Source organism: Megalopta genalis, chromosome 19 (genome assembly GCF_051020955.1).
Source record: "Megalopta genalis isolate 19385.01 chromosome 19, iyMegGena1_principal, whole genome shotgun sequence".
In the NCBI taxonomy this organism is placed as follows: Eukaryota; Metazoa; Arthropoda; class Insecta; order Hymenoptera; family Halictidae; genus Megalopta; species Megalopta genalis.
This window is the reverse complement of record NC_135031.1, coordinates 350196-372687: the sequence shown is the minus strand read 5'-3', so window position 1 is coordinate 372687 and position 22492 is coordinate 350196. Positions and strand designations below refer to the sequence as shown.

Below are 22492 nucleotides of genomic sequence, written 5' to 3'. Positions count from 1 at the left end.
ATTATATGCTACTTTTATATAGCGACATTATTTATTTATTTATTTATTTATGACTTAATCGGGATCTCAAAATTCAAAGGTATAAACTACTTTAATTTTTATCACAAGAATAGAAGTAAGACATGGTATACACTGGACATGGGCTTTTCAGAGATTTTATAGTTTTCATTAGATGTCGTTCAAAATTTAAATGCTTCATTAGCAAGGGTTAATTTTATAGCGAACATTACTTGCCAGTGCGGAGCAGAATTCCAAGACCCGAGCCACGTCATATGACGTTGCTCAGATTATGAGAACGAACATGTTGCACTTGGAACGAAGCTTCTCAAAGAGCAAGTATTACTTTCCTGTTTGCATTAATTCCTTCTTATGTAATCCTCATAGGGAAGAGCTTAAAGTAATTTATAATAACGACATTATCTTGATTCTTTTAGAACATTCATTAACGAATGTCCCTATAAAATGTGAATGGTACATCGAATTAATTTATGCTAGACGTAATTTAACAGTATTATGTAATATTATTGCTAATTAAAGGAGCGCCATGAAAATCATAACATGAGCATTATAGTTTTCTAAATTCACAGGACTCGTTTCTATATGTATATAATTATTTCTACAATAATTTAATATATACATCAGTAATCATTTAATACTGTTATGATTTTATTATTCATTACACAACATCGGACTCTTGTTATGACGTTTGAAAACTCCTTTCGTATTAGTTAACAACATATCTGTTCTTATGGAAAAAAATTTATTTTTATATTTTGTTAATTCTATTTAAAGTTTTAATCTCGAGGATCTTTTGATATCTGTTCTTATTGGAACCTGTAATATGGGAACATTAATTAATATATCTGTTTTAGTTTTATCATTTGATGACAGAAGTATTTATATTATGCTGCGGATTTTGTGAAGTTGCGATATTATAAAAGAGTACACTATTTAGTAAAGCATGAATTTTAGCAATGATTATAAAGTTTCATGTAATATCGTTTTGTTATGTTACATAACTCAAAAATGAAATAGATTAATTTTTTAAAAACGTATGTAGAAAATGGAGATCTATGTAAAAGTTTATAACCCAATGCTCGTACCGAAATATAATGCTTAGTAACAAAACCAGTAAAGATTGCTCCTAATATTAATCTTATAGTTGATCATGGAGATAAGACCAGTAAATATATGTACAATGCAATATCGATTCAAATTAATTCAAAGAGAAAAAAACAATTTTAAAATATTTGCAAAATAGTGAAATAATTCGAATAAGAATGTTACATTTAAAATGCATACAATATAATCCCTTTTTCGAGGAAGTAAAAAGCCTCGTAACACGTTAGAAAAATCATCCGCAGCCAAATGGAAGCTGTTTCCATCGCATAAATTAATTTTAAGTAAAACTCCCTCTGCCACATGCTAATGCTACAATTTATTTGCGGACAACCTAATATTTTCAGCAAACAGTTCCATTTGACATTTTTATGTTCGAGTTTACGTCCCAATAACTTCACAGGAAGAGTTTCGCAATGACAACCGTTCTGGTACTCATTGTGGAGCACAACTAAGGTACAACTGCTTGCGGTTTTACAGCCAAATCATGTTCGCGCAAATATGGCTATTAATTACCACGGTGACCGCGCAACTGTGCTCATCAACGTCGCTACAGAAATGACTTCTCAACATTTGCATTGTGCGCGAGGGGAACGCTACGGTTGTTACATGACGATTATTTCAGCCGAGCATGAAGGATGAAATTCGTGGGTTAACCACCGCGTGGATCTATTTTATTTGCCAACGTGATTGCCGAAGTATGTAACTTTTATGTAACCCAAGTGCGCAAACAGCAACACCTTGAATGCAGCCTTGGCTGTTTGATCGTTTTACTTTGAACGAGCCGCGCGTTTATTCCGTTTGACTCCGATGCTTGATATTTTATAGTCCCATACGTCGTCCACTGAATACGCGGATAATCTGAATTTATGACATTCGAAGACTATATGAGATTGTATTCCACCGTTTTCGAAAGTTTTCGACGTGAATTGGAATATTAAAGTGATACGACGTACCCATTGGTGATATCTTTTCTTAAATTATTATTATTTACTGTCACGCCGTTAGCGTTAACTATTACATTACATTTAGGGATGGGCAAAATATCGATTCTTGAATCGATTCTGAATTACAGCGACAAAGATCGATTCACTCGAAAATTAAACCTTGAAAAATCGATTGTTTGAAAATCGATTTAAAGAAAATCGTATCGAAATACTACTTATATCCATATACATACTGCATGAATTATTGATTTAATTCTTATGGCACTTTAGAACCGATTTAGGAAATCAAGTTGCTCAATAAAAAAACCAACATTGAGAGTATAACATTTCTAACACTATTTCAGGATGTGTTACTGTATATAAACTTTTAGATTAAATTAGTATATTTATATATTCATTTAGGATTTTGAAAAAGGAAGTATTAACAATAATTGAAGTATACATTAACCTGATTAATCAATGGTTAATAATTTATTAACCATTAATTTAAAGGCAACAAATTTATGTTCTGATGATCCACGTGTAACTAAAAAAGTCAATTCGTTTCGAAATCGAACATTCAAAAATCGATTTAAACAAATCGAAAATTCTTTCGAAAAAAATCGATTCTTCAAAAAATCGATTTAGCATCGCCCACACACACACATCCTTAATTATATTATTATATTATATTATAATATATTTTATTATATTACATTACGTTACATTACGTTACGTTACATTTCATTATGTTACATTACATTACATTATATAATATCATATTATTTTATATTATATTATTGTGATATTAATCGAGAGCGTGGGAGAGAGAGACAGCGAGAAAAAGTATGATTTCGTTAACCAGCATTTTTTAATTTAAAGATTTCACGTTACTATCAATCGTTTATCGCCAGTCGTATCGAGCTGCCAAAATCTGTCATGTCGTAATTTTCAAATGATTAATACATTTGTGTTATTTTGTATTATATAATTAGTTTTGTATGGATATTGTTAATTTTCATTAAATACATTCCTACTTAATACTGATTCACATTATGTCATATTACATAACATTATAGTACATTACATAGTCGAAGCGATAAAAATTTTAACAATTATCATCTTCATGCGCTTAGCTAATATAAGTTTGTACCGGATCCTTATTTGATACATGACAGTCTGTTTCGTGGGGGGCATTGTTCAGCGTTTATCTTAACTTATTAAGGTTTGTCTTTGTTAATTATATTTCTTTTGTTATTTTACGTTATCCTAATATAGAAATTACATTCATTACTTTTTAACTGGTGATTTTACTGCATATTGCAACATTATGTTGTACATTACAACATAAAATTATTTTATCGATTAAGCTACTACAGTTCAAGGTAGTAAGGGAAGAAAATGAAACCGTATTAGATTATTGCTATAAACAAGTCGTAGTTGTATTATTCTTTGAAACTAGAACTATCGAGCCCTAAACGAGATTAATGTATATTGTTTCCTGATAAAGACAAGATGAAATTTATTTAAACTTCGTACGATTTTTAGGATAATATATGCTTGAATAAAGAAGTTTGTCTAAAATTTTCTCATCGATATATTTTTATAATATCAGGAATTATAAAAGAAAAATTCAGAAAACAGTTATTTTAACTGGTTTGGTAGTTTTAGTATTAATAGTTAGCTATTTTGATTCAGTTAGTATATTAACTTTGCTGTATAAATTATTATAAGTATTAATTTTCACCCTCATCATTAGGAAAATAGGAGTTCATTGAATAAATGGTTAAATAGTTTTGCAATCGACATTATCTATTGATTTCGTAATTGGAATTGCTTAGGAAAGTTTAATGACTTTTATGAAAATTGTATTCATAATGTGCGAGAGATGTTTTAGCAGTCTTAAGATTGTAACATTTACAACATTTTTGTAAATAATTAAACTGATCAAAATTAATTGTGTTGCTATTCCATGTTCACTATAAGGAACTTTGTATTGAATGTAAGAAAGTTTTATATTCTTCATACATTCGAAAAATAAATGATTGAAAATGAGAATTTGTACGAAAATCTGCAATATAATAATTACTGAAACTCTTAATAAATTCTTAACAGCTACTTAGGTTTGTTTGCCTTATTAGGCAATTGCGTATCTTAAGCAAGTTGAAAATTTTTATAATAGTTTCAGTATGTTATCAAACTCCGTTATCACAAATGTGAAACTTCGATTTCTAATCCTTTTATGCACATCTGTTCAGAGTATCAAGTATCAAAATGCATATCCGATCGGATAAAAATTTTTTAAATCATCTATGAATCATGTATGTATATTTTGTAGAACTTTTGATGTGTTTAAGACGTCATAGTTCGAGAATATTTCGTAGAACTTTCGATGTATTTAGAACTCTTGAATATGAATGGGAGGTCAAATTAGATTGGTTTTAGCGTATGTTATTACTTCGGATTTGCTAAAATTGATTGGACTTTGGTATTTTACCAAGAATCGTCTGTTCTGGTAACGTGCAGAAATATTCCTAGGTCAACTGTTGTAGTCACTGATATTATTAAAACAGTTTCACTTGACAGGCATGTCATTAAACTGACGAACAAGAAGAAGTAGAGCAGAAAACTCTATCCAGCTGGTGGAATTTTGAAAATATTTTCAATTCTCATTTTAGTAGTTAATTGAATTCTCGAAATCACACTGCTTCTTATATTTTCAAAATATTCATTTCAAATGATTAATTTGAAATATTAATTTGGCATTGATAACCATTTTAATTAATTTCAATTGATTTTTAGTCGACATGTAAGCTGATTATAAAAAGATATTTCTATACATTTTCGTATATTATATAAAGTACCCAATATTTGAAAATCCTTAGTTGCTATTGTTGAGTTTCAATATAGTATATCAATCGTTACATCAAACAGTCTAATTTCATTTAATTTTAAATGACGGGACTTGAATTCATTTAGACTTACATTATAAATATTGTTATTTAACTGGTTTCTAGCTTTAACTAGTTTCTGACAATCCGTTGAAATTTTCATATATTTCGTTTAAGGTCTTTTGAAAAGCTAACGCTTCTAGAAGTAGTAATTTAAAGAATATATTGAAACAAAAAACTGATAAATTAAACTATAAGTGATCCTGGGCATACCTGGTTCACAACTTTGATAACCTTGACGGTGTTTCTACATTGTGTCGATAATGTTGCGAACGATACATGGTAATAGTACAAACGAGCTATCACCATAGACGATGTGTTAGAAGACACCATATGGGGTTTCGTGAAATACGTTCTGAAATATCGACATTGCTAGAAACCAAAGGCACAGACCTAGGATCGTAAGTCTGTGTCCTATACCTCGTCTGTGATATTGTACCAACGATTGGTATTACGAAGACGTTTAACCACGAATGATAATGTAGGAATCTAGCTTCAATTGAAGCTTTGTAGAAACAAAATGTATTTAATTTGATATAATTATTCAATCCTCGGATCTGTGGAAAAGACTCGACAATAAATTATGAAAACATATATATAATATCAAATAATTGTATGAAAGAAGTAAGAACATCTTAAACATTAACCACAAAATTAAATAAAAATTTCTTCATTAAGAGATATCTTTAAGAAACATACTTTACAATTATAATGTCTGGTTAAATAGTATAATTGAAAGTATGCTATAGTACTACAGTATACGTACAGAGTGTTGTAGCAAATCTTTTATTTAAACAATAAGAATATTTCACTTGCAGTATTTTATAAACATTCTGAAAATTTTGTAGACATAAATTCATTTGCTTTTCCTCAAACATCTATTAAGTTTATCACATCTAGAAAACATCTAGAAAAAAAATATAAAACAACAAAAACATTAAAAGAATTTAAAGATATTGTCGCATTGTTTTCATCTTATAAGCATATTAAGGAATGAAATCGATTTCTATTTTGCTTCAGCTTGTTGTAATAGAGCCAAACAATGTTTATTTTACATAAAGATCCGCAGTATAATCATAACCATAAACATATATAAGTATGTAAATGTGAAACGTGTATGGTTTTAATTCATCTGAAATGTTCTAATCGTCGGATTAATTAATTCCAATTTGCGTTTCTCGAAGAACAGAGAAACGAGAAAGATATTTCATAGAAAGATATTTCCTATCACAGAAAACATGAAAACTCTATTTTTAACACATTGCAATTACATGTCAGCCTTTACAAAATATTAAACATTGCACACTTCATTGTTACCAAGTTACACATAGGGCATTTATACAAAAGTGTAGATCAATATTTTCACACGTTATATTTTTTCGAATAAGGATAGTACTCCACGATGCACGAGATGTGGTTTCAAGATGAACTAAAAACTTTGATATTGCGTAACGCCGAAGAGGAGCATAGTTGAATGTATTTCGTTTTTGGTAGCAGAAGAGAAGTGGGATACCAAGATTAAAAGGATATCGGAAAACAATCGGTTCGATGGGCAACTGTATGTTTAAGCCCATTTCTATTCCAAGCCCCAGCGCAGTTAACGTACATGCTGAGCTTTTAAAAAACTTTCCAATCGTCTTTATCATTGGTGGACCGGGTGCTGGAAAAAGTTACTAAAATTTCATAATACTTTACATTCTTTTTTGCAACATTACATAACCTTGTACAGTAGTGCACGATTAAATTTACGTCGAGTTAGGAGCCAGCATGTAAATATACTGGATGACATATCCTTCCAAGCATGGCATGGCAATGAGTACTATAAGAGATTGAATTTATTTATATTTTTCTCAATTTTTATAATAGTGTAACCCTGAAGAAAGAAATATGTACAGTACATTCTCCCTAATTGTCCTTCAGCTTGTAAACAAAAATGGACAATTTGGGAAGAGAAGATGCTATTATTCAAACTTCGTGTCTCATTTTCACAAGCGCCGATTGTTAACAACTATAAAAATGAGGCGCAAGGCTCGATTAATCGTATCTCTTTTTCAATTTCCGATGAGACCAGCTTTATGATTTCAATAATTGTAACATAAAAAATGTAAAACGCGTGATTTGATAGAAGTCGATACATTTAGTGTTAAAGTGGCATCGTGACCATAAAAAAAAAATAAACCTGCTATAAAGAAAATTTCACTTTTCGTTATTGTCACCTTACCTTTATAATTGCATTATCAATGGATAGCTGAGATTCTTCCGATTAAAATGAGTTCAATTAATTAATGCGCAATAGAATTAATTATTAAGCAATCGATAATATGCTTAAAATTTAACCGTACGAATTTTGTATAAATTTAACTGTGCACCACTGTACCAGCATTATTTTTTAACTTAAAATTAGTTATAGAATTTTTTGGAATTAATTTATTTAATATTTTGTATGTAATGTAATGCATTTTATTGTTCTCCTCGGTGTTTCAATTCCTTTAAGCAATTCTTCTTATCCAAACTTGTAATTACGTCTTATTTTATTTATGCTACCTCATTATACTATACACATACTACCATTTCTACCATTGGATCTCCCGTTCAGTTGCCTCTATTCAGAAATATTTTGTTTGCAATTCGCATCATTTTTGAATAATATATTATATTACATTATATTTTGTACAAATGAGCTCTAATTAACTCGTTGCACTCGAAGTATTTTCCCAGATCACCTACCAGCAATTCGAATATACATGGTGTCCCATAATTAAATTAACACCCGGAAAGAGATATGATTCCTGAAAAGGTGAAAGAGATTCCCGAGGTCATTTGAAGTAACTTTATCTACAGCAAAAATGCAATCCGCGACTTTGTTTATGAGTTATTAACGAAAAACAGTGACCAATAAGAGGCGAGCTCGTCTGGCGCAAGGCGACCGAGCGAACGAGCGGTCAAAGCCCAGTTCCATTCATTGGGTCGGTCGCCTCGCACAGCTGATCTTTCCTTTCCGAGTTATTTACCCTTTATATACATTTATCCTTTTCCGGGTAAATAGTATATTTGAATGACGCATGCTAGTCGGATGTAAACAATGTCGCGGATTGCATTTTCGGATTGCGAGACATTTTTGGGACATCCTGTATACAGCTATATACTTCGAAAATTGCATTTTGATCAACTTTTTGTTGTAAGTTAACACTAATACTCGTATGCGTTGCCTTATAAAAATTACAACATTGAATTTATGTAGATATTTTGCAATTTTTATATTAACCCTAGGCCGCATAAGATAGTAGAAGGTTTAAGGGAGGTTTGTATCCATGTAATAGAAGGTACTGTAAATATTATTTTTTCTATTCGAGATATAATTATTTATACAATACTGTTAAATAATACATTACTTACAAAGGAACATTGCTAGAACAAAGACACCTGTTCAAAATTCTGTGGCCATATTTCGATCCTCCTTCAAACATGCTAGGTTTAATACGCATTTGGATGAATAAAAAAGAACCGTTTCAGGTGAAAGTATATTCATAATTTGAATAATTGTAGCATGGAAATTGTAAAAACTGGTCATTTACCCGGCAACGGTACGAGTCGTGTCGATTAATCAAGAGTTCCTTGTATTTTATTTCATTTCGATTCCGCTGACACCGCCGATCATTGCAGGAACACTGGGTATGAAATTGGCGGAACACTACGATTTCCTGCACATCGTGACGGCCGACCTGATCCGTGAGGAGATATCGACGCGAACGGAGAGAGCTTTCAGATTAGCGCGTTTGATGTCGCAAGGTCAACTTGTTCCGACCGACATACTGGTCGAATTAATGATCACCAAGATACTGAACAATCGGCTGAACAAGCACGGCGTGGTCGTGAGTGGTTTTCCGAGGCGGAAGGAGCAAAGCATATTGTTCGACAGGTTCGTGCGGCCGCCTCATCTCGTCCTGTACCTGGACGTGCGGGATTCCGTGCTGAGCGATCGCATAATGGGCAGATCGATTACCACCAGGGAAGTTGTGGTGATGAACTATGAAGACATTAAGAACCAACTGAAGGAGTTCCATACGAGGACCCGGCCGATCGTGAAACACTATAAAGACTGTTTGGTACAGATCGACGGCGAAGCTGACCCGGTTTCCGTCTTCGAGACCGCGTGCGAAGCTGTCGATAGGTTCCTACAGAAATTAGACACGAGCTCGAGTGTTACTTCTCGATAAGTAGTGGGCCACGAAAGTGTTCGAACGCTTTTTAATTACAATTAGCACAGCTTAAAATAGCATCTCTAAAATTGGACCGAATGATTACAATTTTTTTTTTTTCAGATATCAGAAGGAGTAGTTTATTAGACAATGGCTAACCAAATTTCTGCAAAACTTGCATCTGGTTGGAGCAACAAAAGAAATAAGAAAATTGTATCTTCATTGTTTTTATCTGTTTTATCTGAGCATAGAACAAAAAATGTAAACAATGCGGTTTAAGGCTTCGTTAAGTTATATGCATATTAAAGATTTCATTGAAATCGACGAAATAGACCGTACGACGTAGTCAGGGTCCAAGAGGACCCACACGACGAACATACTTTATTTTATTACTCTGTAGTTGGAACACAGGATTAGGGGCGGGATAACTCGAGACGCTTGGCAACGATTTCGATGAATTTTTCAGCATGCATAGAAGTTACCACGATTTACAAATTTCATTGTTTCAATTTACATTCTAGGCTTACTGTTAGGTAAAAAAGTTGAGGAAGCTAATTTTGTAATTATTGTTTGCCATTCCAAGCAATTGAAATTTTTGCAAAAAATTTTTTCTTATTGTCTAGTAAACTTTGAATCTTATATCTCAAACAAATTCAAATCGTTTGGTTCATTTTAAAAAATATTATTGCGTTTTAAGAGATGCCCGAATACTTGCTTGACACGCTGTAAATAATTTTTAATAGGTGTGTCTTGTGTTTAAAGAAGTAGTCTTTTATTATCTGAAAAAGTCATGTTTACTAGTTTCTAAAACACATTGTAGCAATTATTTACTCTGCTGTTGTATATTTTAATTAGTTATCTTATTTATAAGATGCCAACGATTAAACGGTTTGTTGTATAATGGGACAAAAATATTATACGTAATTTACTAGATTGAACACAGTATACATCGCACTGTTCCTTGGATTGTGTAATCAAATTGTGTAAATAAAATATTATCCTGCAAGGAAGCTTTTGAACGGTGTTGAGTATTATTTCAGTACTTTCGATGATTACGTTACGCTGATAAATATTAATGTTTTATAATATTATATAAATATTTTCTCTTGTACAATTTTTCTTGTACAATTTACTTTTAAATGAATACTATTATAATCACGTAATCACGAGACATTATCGATACATTGTTTCTCAAGAATATTTGTATTAATAGATCAAGAAAAAGGAAATTTGTTTGACGCGATATCATTTTATTACTATATATCAGTACTGTAAAAAATAGTTAAATTTTGAATTCTTTTTTGATGTCCCAATTTATTTCGAAGGGGTCGCATTAACAATAGTGTCATTGATGACTGTTTCTAACAGTTATGGATTGATTCGTACAATTTAGATTTATGAGTTAGTGAATAATAAATTGTCATGATAAGTTAAATGTAGCGTATAATGTCACTTATGATATATGTATATTTAAACATACATACATATTATACAGTACAGGGTGAGTCATATAACTAAAATAACTTTGAAATTGTGCATTTAATTAAAAATTGTTAAATATGAAAGTCATTGAATTTTAACGGGATTAGTGAGACGTTGTATTCACTTTTTTGTAGTTTCGAAATTTCAAGGCCAACTTCCTTTTTTTCAAATGGAAAGATTTATGTTTCTTATCGCAGATCAAAAGAATATACAGTTTCAGATAGAAAAGTATAAACCTATGATGAACCTTGTTGTTTGTTGTTCACTAGCTAACTATTAACTTTAGGATGGACATACGTTATGACCTTTCCTACTTACAGTTTAATATTCTTATATATATAACAAACCGCGATGGTTGAATAATTGTATCTCCTCTTCCCAAATTGTCCTCTTTTGTTTACAAACTACAGGACAATTGGGGGGAATTTACTGTAATTTGAAATGAGAAATGTTTTGATATATCCCGCACATCTATTAGAAACAAAAATAATTGATCAAAATAACTTATTTAACACGTTGAGTGCCACGTCGGTCACATATGGGTGACACTAATTGCTGACTAGTTTTCAAAATTTATTTTTATCGTAATAAATTCGAATAAAATGAATTCGATTCGGATGCATAAAATGCTAAAGATTTACAATACTATTCACCGTGATAAATTTTAATTTCCTAGCATCAGTTCTATTAATTAACTACTTTGATATTGCAGGAATTTTTAAAATTCAGGAATTTTTTAACACTTAACGTGTTAAACAGCTGTAATATATTTACCAGCACGCTACGAATACGCTATTGTAAAAGAAATAACATTTTAATCAGTGTAACCTCTATGCAATTACAAAAACGCTAAACAAACAGTTCGACGGAGCAGGGAAACCAACCGACTGTCGTCTACACATTTTTCCCGCGTGCACAAGAATAGTGTTTTTGATAGGCGGTTATTCATTTCGCGTCCATGTTCGGTGAGCCTTCATTTATACCACGGCGTACGTCGGTGTTTATTCATCTCCTCTATGTGTTTCTGCTTGTTTTAATCAGTGGATGGATGGTCGCATCCATTTATAAACACGTCTACGTACACGCAGGAAAGATCGTCGGTGCGCATCTCCACGTATAAGCTCAGCTCCCAACCCCGTATACATGTACACACATAGGCACACTCACACAGTTCGTCGGTGTTGCTATAACATTCACTAGGCAGATATATTCATAAACATGCATGTACATTCCATAGTATTCATCTGCACGTGAGTCCGCCTCCGCGTCTCGGTGGATGACTGATAGACCGTGTTTACCGGTGGTCCTGGCATCGTTCGTTCGTTCGTTCGTTTCGTTCGTTGTTTCGTTCGATTCGTTCGATTCGTTCGTTGTTTCGTTCGTTGTTTCGTTCGTTTCGTTCGTTTCGTTCGTTGTTTCGTTCGTTTCGTTCGTTCGTAGGGAATGCGACGAACGTCGTAATGCAATTTACGATTATACAATCACGATTGCGGTTTAGGATACGGCTTAAAAAATACGCTACCCCCCGTACTCGCCCAGGGGCCCCACCCGTGAGTGAACCCCTGAGGGACCTCCGATCGGTGGAATACCAATTTCATCAATTTTTGGACCAAATCTTGTTTCGAAAGCCGACTTAAAATATAAATCGGCAACAGCACAAGAGTGCAATTTTGGAGAAAATGGAAAAACGTAAATTAAGAAACAAACGTAAATTAAGAAGTAAATTCTAACGTACCCCCCACGTGAGGAGATTGACACCGAATATGAGAATTACAATTTGATTTTGTATGCCAGAGAGAAAATCAAAGTGAAAGTGGCAAAGAAATGATGCAGCGATCCTTGGAACGGCTACTCGCAGTGCGGCATTTATTTCGCATTATTTTCTAACACAACGCGTTGTCATTTTTCGCAACTCTAACAGAAAGAATTGGCAATTTCTTGCCAATAGTTGCTAACACAACGCGTTGTTAATTTCGTCTCGCAACTCTAAGGAAAATCGCGAATGCCTGTGCTGCGGAGTGTTGCTGCTGCGACATGGGCTCTGAAAGACGAACGAAGCTATTGCAACGCGATTATTCTCGCAACGCTAACTTCGAAACTAATTCGAAGACAAATCGCGATAATTTATTTCGCAATGCTAGAATGCAATGCAAAAATCGCGATGTTTCGACGCCACGCTAATGCAACGAACAGAAATCCGAAAAATTTTACCTTGCTTTCTGGAAAGAACGAGTCTGTAGACTTTGAAATATCTGATAGAATTGCAAAGTTGAAACGCGATAAGTTCGCAACGCTATATTCGAAGCTATTGTGCTTGATAATTCGAAGAAAAATCGCGTCTATTTTATTCGCAACGCTACGATTTCTGTTCAAAATTAATTATAGCAACGTGTGATCAATTCGCAACGCTACGATTTCTGTTCAAAATTAATTATAGCAACGCGTGATCAATTCGCAACGCTATGGCAAGTCGCGAATGTGCCCATCCAAGCTGTTGTTGGGACGGCGAGGCCCTTCGTTGCAGCTGCAGCATGGACGCCTGAAAAGTCGGAAGGTAAACTATTGTAACGCGATTATGTCGTCGCGACGCTAATTCAATGAACAGAAATGCAAAAGCGAGTAGACTTTAATGATCTTCGAAATCTTCTAACTTGAAACGCGATCGTATTTATTCGCAACGCTATCTTTGACGCTTCTTGCATGTCGAATCAAATGAAATCGCGATTATTTCATTCGCGATGATATACTTTGAATAATTAATTTCAATGCTAATGGTAATCATGATGGTTTTATTCGCTACGCTAATTTTGATCTCTGTTGAAAATGAAGCGAAACAAGCGTTGTTAATTTCGTCTCGCTACTCTAAGGAAAATCGCGAATGCTTGAGCACTAAGTTTCCTTTAAAATTATATTACATCTGAATTCTTAACAATTTAATTTATTATAATTTTACGCACTAAGTTTCCTTTAAACTTATACTATATCTTAATTCTTAACAATTTATTTAATAACAACCATACTTATTTTCTATATGTAGATCCCTTGGACTAATACATTTACATTGTAATTAAAAAGTACGTGAATTAAAAACTTCAAAATTTTTAACATTTTAGTATGTATAAATAATTGAAAATGGATTTTTGAACAAATCAACGAATTGTCATATAATTGTTTAATATAAGCAGTCAGATATATGTAATTCACGAGTTGATCGTAGAGTCTAGCTATCGTAGCGGTAGAGTCCGTTATCGTACCACGGCATTTTCTACAGAGTCGGTAATTCAGACCTTGAGATGAAGATAAGCATTGTGTGCAATGCTGTACGGATGCAGTTTATAATACATGTTTCATAAATACTATTTTCACCATTTAAATATCGCACCATATGAATATTATTGCTAATGAATATTAGAGCTAATTGCTCCAAATAATATTCAGCACTCACAGTAGAAATAAGATATATAGGATATTTGTTTCTTGGTAACGTGTCTAAATTAGTGAATTATCGGTAACGCAGAGGGCGACAAGAAATGGTAAGAGGACTCTAGAGCTCCCCAAAGCTAAGTCAGAAAAATCTATAAGATGCAATAACTGTACGGACTCTAAGTCAATGGTATTATTTTCTTACCTAAAAATGGGGCTTAGAAGCTTTATTATCATTATCGTGTCACGCTAATTGTTATCGATATTTCAGAAATTAAAGGTTCTTAGTAAGAATCCAGTGTTCTGTATATATCATTTACATTACGATTTGAAAGCCACAAACGATGAAAGTGGAAATATAAATTTAACAGCAATTTAATTTATTTAAAAATAATGTTTTATATCGTATCAAGTTAAAATTTTTATTACCTCCAGTCGCAAAGGTAGGCTCGGATAGAAAGAGTTTCGCAGGTTTCGGAAAGCCCTCTAAAACTGTGGGGGCAGAACTGTTTTACTGCGAAGCGTTAACCAATCAGAGAAAAGCAGTTTCTCTACCTGCCCTCATTTTTCTAAATGCTTTACCCCCGCAAAGGTTCTTTATATGGAAGCACTATATACTGTAGTAATTCTATGAGTTAACCTTTGTAAAGTGCACAGTGTATGTACTTTACTAGCGGCACCCGGAGTCATTCAATAACAATGATTTATAATACTAGTGATCTTTGATAGTATATATGATCTCTAATTTAGTCGCGGATATTTATTAATTATTTAATGATAGTTTATGAAAAGTAAATACTGAGACGCATTTTATGCGGGTGGAGATTAAGGTTGAAGTATGTTATATAAATATTCTGTTTTCATTATACTAGTGTATAAAGTAATAAATATAATTTATATAAATATGTCATTTTATTTTTAAACATATTATAATTTATATAAACATATTAAATATTAAATCAAAAGGTAAATATATGACTGTGTTTTTAAAGTTTTGTTACAGTTACATATAAGTGGTATAACAATATTTCAAAGAAGAATGGCTCATATTATTGCACATGACATACACAAAAAACCTCACACGCAGGATATTAAAATAAAAGAAGATGTCACATTTTTTCAAATGGGATTTTCTCAAAAGATCCTGGATGGATTATTTGGTTGTGGATTTGAGAAACCATCGCCGATACAGTTGAAGGCGATTCCATTAGGACGGTGTGGATTTGGTTGGTTTTGTGGATTTGTATTAGGGGAACCGGAAAGTAATGTCGTCTCTGCACATATTTATCTGTTTGAATTTAATGTAAACAAACGACATAACTTTCCGGTCCACCTAATATTTACCATGTTTTCAATAGCTCATAAGTAATAATGTTAATCAATGGTTATAGATCTTATTATGCGTGCCAAATCGGGGACTGGTAAAACATTAGTATTTTGTGTGATAGCACTTGAGATGGTCAATGTACAAGTACCATCTGTGCAAGTATTAATGCTAGCACCAACCAGAGAAATTGCAGTTCAGATTTCAGAAGTTTGCTCATCCATAGGATGTGAAATGAATGGTAGATTTCATGGGAAAGTTGGTAAAATATTCTTATTACACTAAAGAATTGAAATATAAATACCATTTTACTGTTTCAGGCTTAAAAGTTGAAGTATTTATTGGAGGAATGGCTCTAGAAGGTGATAAAAAGAAAGTAAATGGTTGTCATATAGCTGTTGGTGCTCCGGGAAGAATTAGACATTTAATTGAGAAAGGACTGCTAATAGTTGAAAATGTTAGATTATTTATTCTAGATGAAGCTGACAAATTAATGGAAAGCAATTTTCAGAAGAACATTAAGTTAGTACAATAAAATTTATACTGTTATTATTGGAAACAAATAATCATTTATAATCTTTTAAAATTTTCAGCTTTATTTTTTCAAAATTACCATTGAGTAAACAAGTAATAGCATCGAGCGCAACTTACCCTGGTGATCTTGAAACCTTTTTATCAACATATATGTGTTCTCCAGTTTTAACATCTCCAGATAATGATGGTCCGATACTTATTGGATTAAAACAATTTGTAGCTATCGTTCCCTTTCATCCAAATGCAATGAAACAGGTTTGATTTGTTTGTGATATTTCATTAACTCCTTGCCATACTTTAACGATTCAAATTTGTGGCGAAGATTTCTAGTAACAAACTGTTAGGTATGAGTGTTGTTCCGTTCCTTTAAGTCGAAATCAAATTTTATTCTCTTGTCACCAATATTTAAACATTCAAATAGATGTAAACAGATAATAAATATAAAATTTCTTTTTCTTAGAAGAAATTATTGCGATTAAAAAAGTTCTAATTATTGTAATTGTGAAGGAAATAGTACGGCAAGGGGTTAAAACAAATCTATGTAGAATATATATGTATTTCTGTTATTTCAAATAACTTTTAAACAGTAGATCATAAAAAATGAAGTTGTTTAAAAATCGCTATGCATTTGTTAACGTACGTTAGAAAATTTTCAACTTGTATCGTCGTTCGTGTCATATACTCTTTAAATGTTTTTTTAAATGGCGGAAATTTTAAATATCCTGTACATAATTATTTTGCTATACGATACTCATATCCACTTTGTATATTAGGTCCAAATAAAAATAGATCAACTGATAAAAATATTTAATAAAGTTCAGTTCAAACAAAGCCTGGTCTTTTCGAATTATCAATCAAGGTGAGTATTGTATCTTAATAATTCTTGTTATGCTCAGATAAGAAATAACGTTTTATATTTGAGATAAAATTTCTCTTCTCGTTTCAGAGCACAATCTGTATGCAACAAAATTAATTCTATGGGTTTCACGGCGACTTATATTGTCGGGAATCAAGACATGAAGAAAAGACTTGAAGCAATCAATAAATTAAAAACATTTAAATGTAGGATAATGCTAACGACAGATTTAACTGCAAGAGGTATAGATGCAGACAATGTCAATTTAGTCGTTAACTTCGATTCGCCTACAGATCCAGCGACATATTTGCACAGAATAGGAAGAGTTGGTCGTTATGGATCGTATGGTATTTCAATCACAATAATTGCAGACAACGAACTTGAAACATTCGCACAATTATTAGGTTCAGTTGGTGGCTCAAACTTTTATGTACTTAAACTCCCTACAAATCCAGATAATATTTGGACTATCCCTGTTAGCAAACTCGAAAAAGTTTTTGCAAAATCTGAAGCTAAAGGAAGTGCATTAAGATCTGATATATCTACCGCAAATGTAAATGATTCAAGTACAATAGATGATAGAATTCGATTAGAAAATGATAAAAATTTAAACAGTGATGAAGATTTTGGAAACGAAGACAACGTAATTACGAATAATGCACAGTCCACAAACAATGTAGAAGGCACTGTAATTAAAAATACTAGAAATATCCATAAAAGAAATAAATTTAAAGCGAGGTACTCATGTTTGGAAAATAGTGATGATAAAAGTGAGAAGGGAAAAGAAATAGAAGTCAAATGTTATAGTACACTGCAACCAAAAGTTATACATAAATTTAAATTAGACCCTGTTCCAGACAGTCCTTCTGATTGGGAAAAAGCTAATGAGGAAACGGAGTTTGAAGTTGACTTGACGGACGTGCGACAGGCTGATCTATCCGATACTGATATTGAAAACATTATTGAACGTTTAAGATATAATTTTCCTAGCAAAAAATTGGATGAAGAATCTACTATAGATATTACTACAAATACAGAGTCACCGACAACGGATCCAGATCATCAAGATCATCAGAATGAAATAATCAATTCTTTTTGTTATTTCAGTATGACAGATTTCAGTAAAAACTACATTGACGAAAAACCTGAGGAAATGCAAATAAAACAGGCAACCGCGTGGAAACAAAAATTGAATCTTGAAATTGGATTATTAAATTACATATTGGAAACTATGACAGAATCTATACAACGATTGCTATACTTTGAGCATATTAAGAAGCTCAAAACATTTTTTAATGTACAGAAACAAGCAGTTTTGTGCATTTATCCAGAAATACGGAATGAAGAGGAAGTCAACGATACCTATCTGTATTCTCTCTCTTCTGGCTCATTGCATACGGATTTATTGCAGCTATATAGAGAAATAGAAAAATTCAAAACATTCCATAGAAAATCTGACAAAGAGTTTTATGCATATTTTCCATACCCTGTTAAAGAAGACGAATATATGCCGAATCTCATGATTTCAAAGTCCGATATAGACGATTATCGCAACGCATTGCGATATTTCAGGTCGAACCCTTATCCCGGCGAAAAATTATTAGAAATAATAGATTTTATAGCGTCCATAAGCGAAGCTAAGCAATATAACATCCTTCAAAAATTACAAGTTGTAAAAGAAAAATCGTTTGATGAATTATTAATAATAATACGAAATGAAGCAGCAAACGATGAATTGAATGAAGACGAATGTGTAGAAAATGAAATCGATGAGTCAGAAGAAACTGAACAAGAATATACAACTGTGGACCAAGAAGAGTTACAACATATAGGAAATTTAAATGATCTAAAAACCGACACCACATATTATCATTCACCGAATAAAGATATTAACGAAGACAAAATGAATATTGAACAATTTTTAACACCATTAAGAGCTGAAACAGACCGTTTACATATGGAATTGTATAAATCGCAGATACTATGGGATATGGGATATGGGATATGGGATATGAGATATGGGATTTGAGATATGGAGTATGGGATATGGGATATGGGATATCGGAATTGAGATATGGGATACCGGATATGGGATATATGGGATACCAGATATGGGATATGGGATATCGGATATGGGTTATGGGATATCGGATAAGGGATATGGGATACCGGATATGGGATACCGGATATGGGATATCGGATAAGGGATATCGGATATGGGATATGGGATATGAGATATGGGATATGAGATACTGGATTTGAGATATGGGATATGGGATATGGGATATAACATAATATAACATAACATAAAACTCTCCTCTTCCAATGTTGTCAATTTTTGCTTAGAAGCTGAAGGAAAATTCGGGAGAATTTAATGTGTCGCTATATCGTTAATTAAATATAATTCAATAATAAATAACAATATATGATATACGATATATGAAGGAAAATTAAGGAAAATTTACTATATTCTGTTTCTTGAGATGCATGCCGTGACTAAGAAATATTGAACGACGACCGTCTAAATGTCTTGCTCGTCGATGCGGACCGTGACTTTCGATTCGAAACAAATTATTAAAGCTCCACTGTCTGAGTGACCAGGGAAGAAAGTGAACTGCAAGTTGCGATATTGTTTCTAAGTAACGGGTGATAGGAATATTTTGTGCACGATCGCTATCGAGGAAAATGCTTGCGAGCGCATTTTTCTGCAGCGCTCGCTTACCGCAATTCACTTCGAGATTCGCGCACGCACGCACGCATCATGTTGGAACGTCGATTCACCTTCATTATTTGAAACGTGGCTTCCGTGCCACGACAGAAGGATGCGTTTTTCTTTTTTTTCCTGTTACCTATCTTTTTTTCCGAGACGAGATCATCGATCACGCATTCGGACTGACTCCGAGCACTGTCGATGCAAAAATTGTTTGCGATCTTTCAATTTTGAAAAGGTGAGTCGTTGGAAGTAAAACGTGGGAGGCATAAATCATGATTTACAATTTTATATAATTAAATATGATTCATTTTTACTTCCTTTCGAATTAATGAACTATTTTAATGAGAGCGTCGAACGGTGGTATAGTCTGAGTATCGAATCCTATTTGGATGTAATATTGTTCCCAAGTAATCATTATAATAATGTTTACTTCAAAGTATTTTAACAGTATTCCGGTTAAAATTTTTCAAGAATCGTTGTATGAAGAGCTGGATCGAATGAATGAAATGGAAAATGATCAATGATTCCTGTCGGATCATTAGTCATGAAGAGAATACGTAGTATGTATGTATGTTTAAAATCAGTCCATTGAGAGCTTAAAAGATTATTCTAAAGACATACAGAAATGTTCAGAAAACTTTCTTGCATTAATATCGTGTCAAAAAATGTTATTTCTCTCTTAAAATACATCAGACAGATGATTCTTGCCGCTCCCGTTATAAAGTTTTACGTGTAATCCGGCCCGAATTATGTGCTTGTGAAAATATAAACATAGCGCTATTGCACATGGTGGCAAAACGCTGAAACTGTTGCACAACGCTTACCGACGGAGTGAAAGTAAAATTTGCGACGAGTTCTCTAAGCACTTATCAGGGGTCCGGGCTGTCACTGCGACAGCATGCAATGCTTTTTCTGCCTCAGGATCTGAATTACCGAGCCTGTAGAAAATGCTGTCCTACAATAGCGGCACAGCTTAGGATGCTAAGTCTGTAGGTATAGCTGGATGTAATTCGCTAGCTGACCGTTCCATTTAGGTTGAGTCCGCTATCCTACCAGGTAGAGGGCACAGTTACCGACAAAATGAGACGAAAACATGGGTTTACGAGGTGACGATAAGAAGTCTTAAAAAATAAAATAAAAATTGATGGTGCCGAAGCTATAGAATCCAAGCAGTTTAGGATATCGGATACCGGATATGGGATATGGGATATGGGATATCGGATATGGGATATGGGATATGAGATATGTGATATGGAATGTGACATCCGATATGAGATATGGAATATGGGATATGGGATATCGGATATGAGATAAGAGATATGGGATATGGGATATCGGATATGGGATTTGAGATATGGAATATGGGATATCGGATATGTAATATGGGATATGGGATATGGAATATGCGATATGACATATGGCATTTGAGATATCGGATACGGGATATCGGATACGGGATATGGGATATCGGATACGGGATATCGGATATGGGATATGGGATACCGGATATGGGATGTGGGATATGGGATACGGCCATTGGGATATCTGATATGGAATATGGGATATCGGATATCGGATTTGAGATATGGGATGCCGGATATGGGATATCGGATATGGTATATGGGATATGGGATATGAGATATCAGATATGGGATATGGGATATGAGATATGGGATATCGGATATCGGAATGGGATATGGGATATCGGATATCAGAATGAGATATGGGATACCGGATATGGGATATCGGATATGGGATATGAGATATGTGATATGGAATATGTGACATCCGATATGAGATATGGAATATGGGATATGGGATATGGGATATCGGATATGAGATATGAGATATGGGATATCAGATATGGGATTTGAGATATGGAATATAGGGTATGGAATATGAGATATGAGATATGGGATTTGAGATATCGGATACGGGATATGGGATATCGGATACGGGATATCGGATATGGGATATGGGATGTGGGATATGGATTGTGGGATATGGGATACGGTCATTGGGATATCTGTTATGGAATATGGGATATCGGTCATCGGATTTGAGGTATGGGATATGGGATATGAGATATCGGATACCGGATATGGGCTATGGGATACGAGATATCGGTTATAGTATATGGGATATGAGATATTGGATATGGGATATGAGATATGATATCTGGGATATCGGGTGTGGGATATCGGATATCGGATTTGACATATGGGACACCGGATATGGGATATCGGATATGGGATATGTGATATGAGATATGTGATATGGAATATGTGACATCCGATATGAGATATGGGATATGGAATATTGGATACGAGATATGAGATATGGGATATCGCATATGGGATTTGAGATATGGAATATGGGATATGGGATATGGGATATGTGATATGGGATATCGGATACCGGATATGGGACACGAGATATCGGATATGGGATATGGGATATGGGATATCGGTTATGGTATATGGGATATAGGATATGGGATATGAGATATGAGATATGGGATATGGGATATCGGATATGAGTTATGAGATATCGGATATGGGATTTGAGATAGGGAATATGGGATATCGGATATGGAATATGGAATATGGGATATGAAATATGAGATATCGGATATGGGCTATCGGATACGGGATATCGGATATGGGATATGGGGTATGGAATACCGGATGTGGGATGTGGGATTTGTATTGTGGGATATGGGATACGGTCATTGGGATATCTGATATGGAATATGGGATATCCGATACCTGATTTGAGATATGGGATACCGGATATGGGATATCGGATATGGTATATGGGATATGGGATACGAGATATCGGATATGGGATATGGGATATGGGATAACGGATATGGGATATGAGATATGGGATATCGGATATCGGATATGGGATATGGAATATGGCATACCGGATATGGTATATGGGATACCGTATATGGGATATG

The 22492-nt window shown here is 33.5% G+C and overlaps 2 protein-coding genes across 3 annotated transcripts; both read left to right on the top strand.

Moving 5' to 3' along the window:
* Positions 1-8494: 8494 nt before the first annotated feature.
* On the top strand, positions 8495-9389 carry LOC143260761 (adenylate kinase isoenzyme 1-like). The gene has a single exon (XM_076527322.1). It carries the CDS (start codon positions 8671-8673, stop codon positions 9211-9213), a length of 543 nt encoding a protein of 180 aa, XP_076383437.1. The 5' UTR covers positions 8495-8670; the 3' UTR covers positions 9214-9389.
* Positions 9390-14713: 5324 nt separating this feature from the next.
* On the top strand, positions 14714-19264 carry LOC117228187 (uncharacterized). 2 transcript variants are annotated; one of them, XM_076527300.1, is made up of 7 exons: positions 14714-14936; positions 15093-15326; positions 15492-15665; positions 15745-15946; positions 16018-16213; positions 16732-16817; positions 16905-19264. In XM_076527300.1, exons 2-7 carry the CDS (start codon positions 15140-15142, stop codon positions 18841-18843), a joined length of 2784 nt encoding a protein of 927 aa, XP_076383415.1. In that variant the 5' UTR covers positions 14714-14936; positions 15093-15139; the 3' UTR covers positions 18844-19264. The 2 variants fall into 2 exon arrangements, with proteins under 2 accessions (XP_076383415.1, XP_076383416.1); XM_076527301.1 differs by lacking the exon at positions 14714-14936 and having other exon boundaries at positions 15192-15315.
* The last annotated feature ends 3228 nt before the right edge of the window (positions 19265-22492 follow it).

Coding starts and splice junctions, on each gene's coding strand:
- LOC117228187 (XM_076527300.1), top strand. CDS start 15,140: ATGGCTCATATTATTGCACATGACATACACAAAAAACCTCACACGCAG. Junction 15,327..15,491: donor ATTAGGACGGTGTGGATTTG/GTTGGTTTTGTG, acceptor CAATGGTTATAG/ATCTTATTATGCGTGCCAAA. Junction 15,947..16,017: donor AATTTTCAGAAGAACATTAA/GTTAGTACAATA, acceptor TAAAATTTTCAG/CTTTATTTTTTCAAAATTAC.
- LOC143260761 (XM_076527322.1), top strand. CDS start 8,671: ATGAAATTGGCGGAACACTACGATTTCCTGCACATCGTGACGGCCGAC.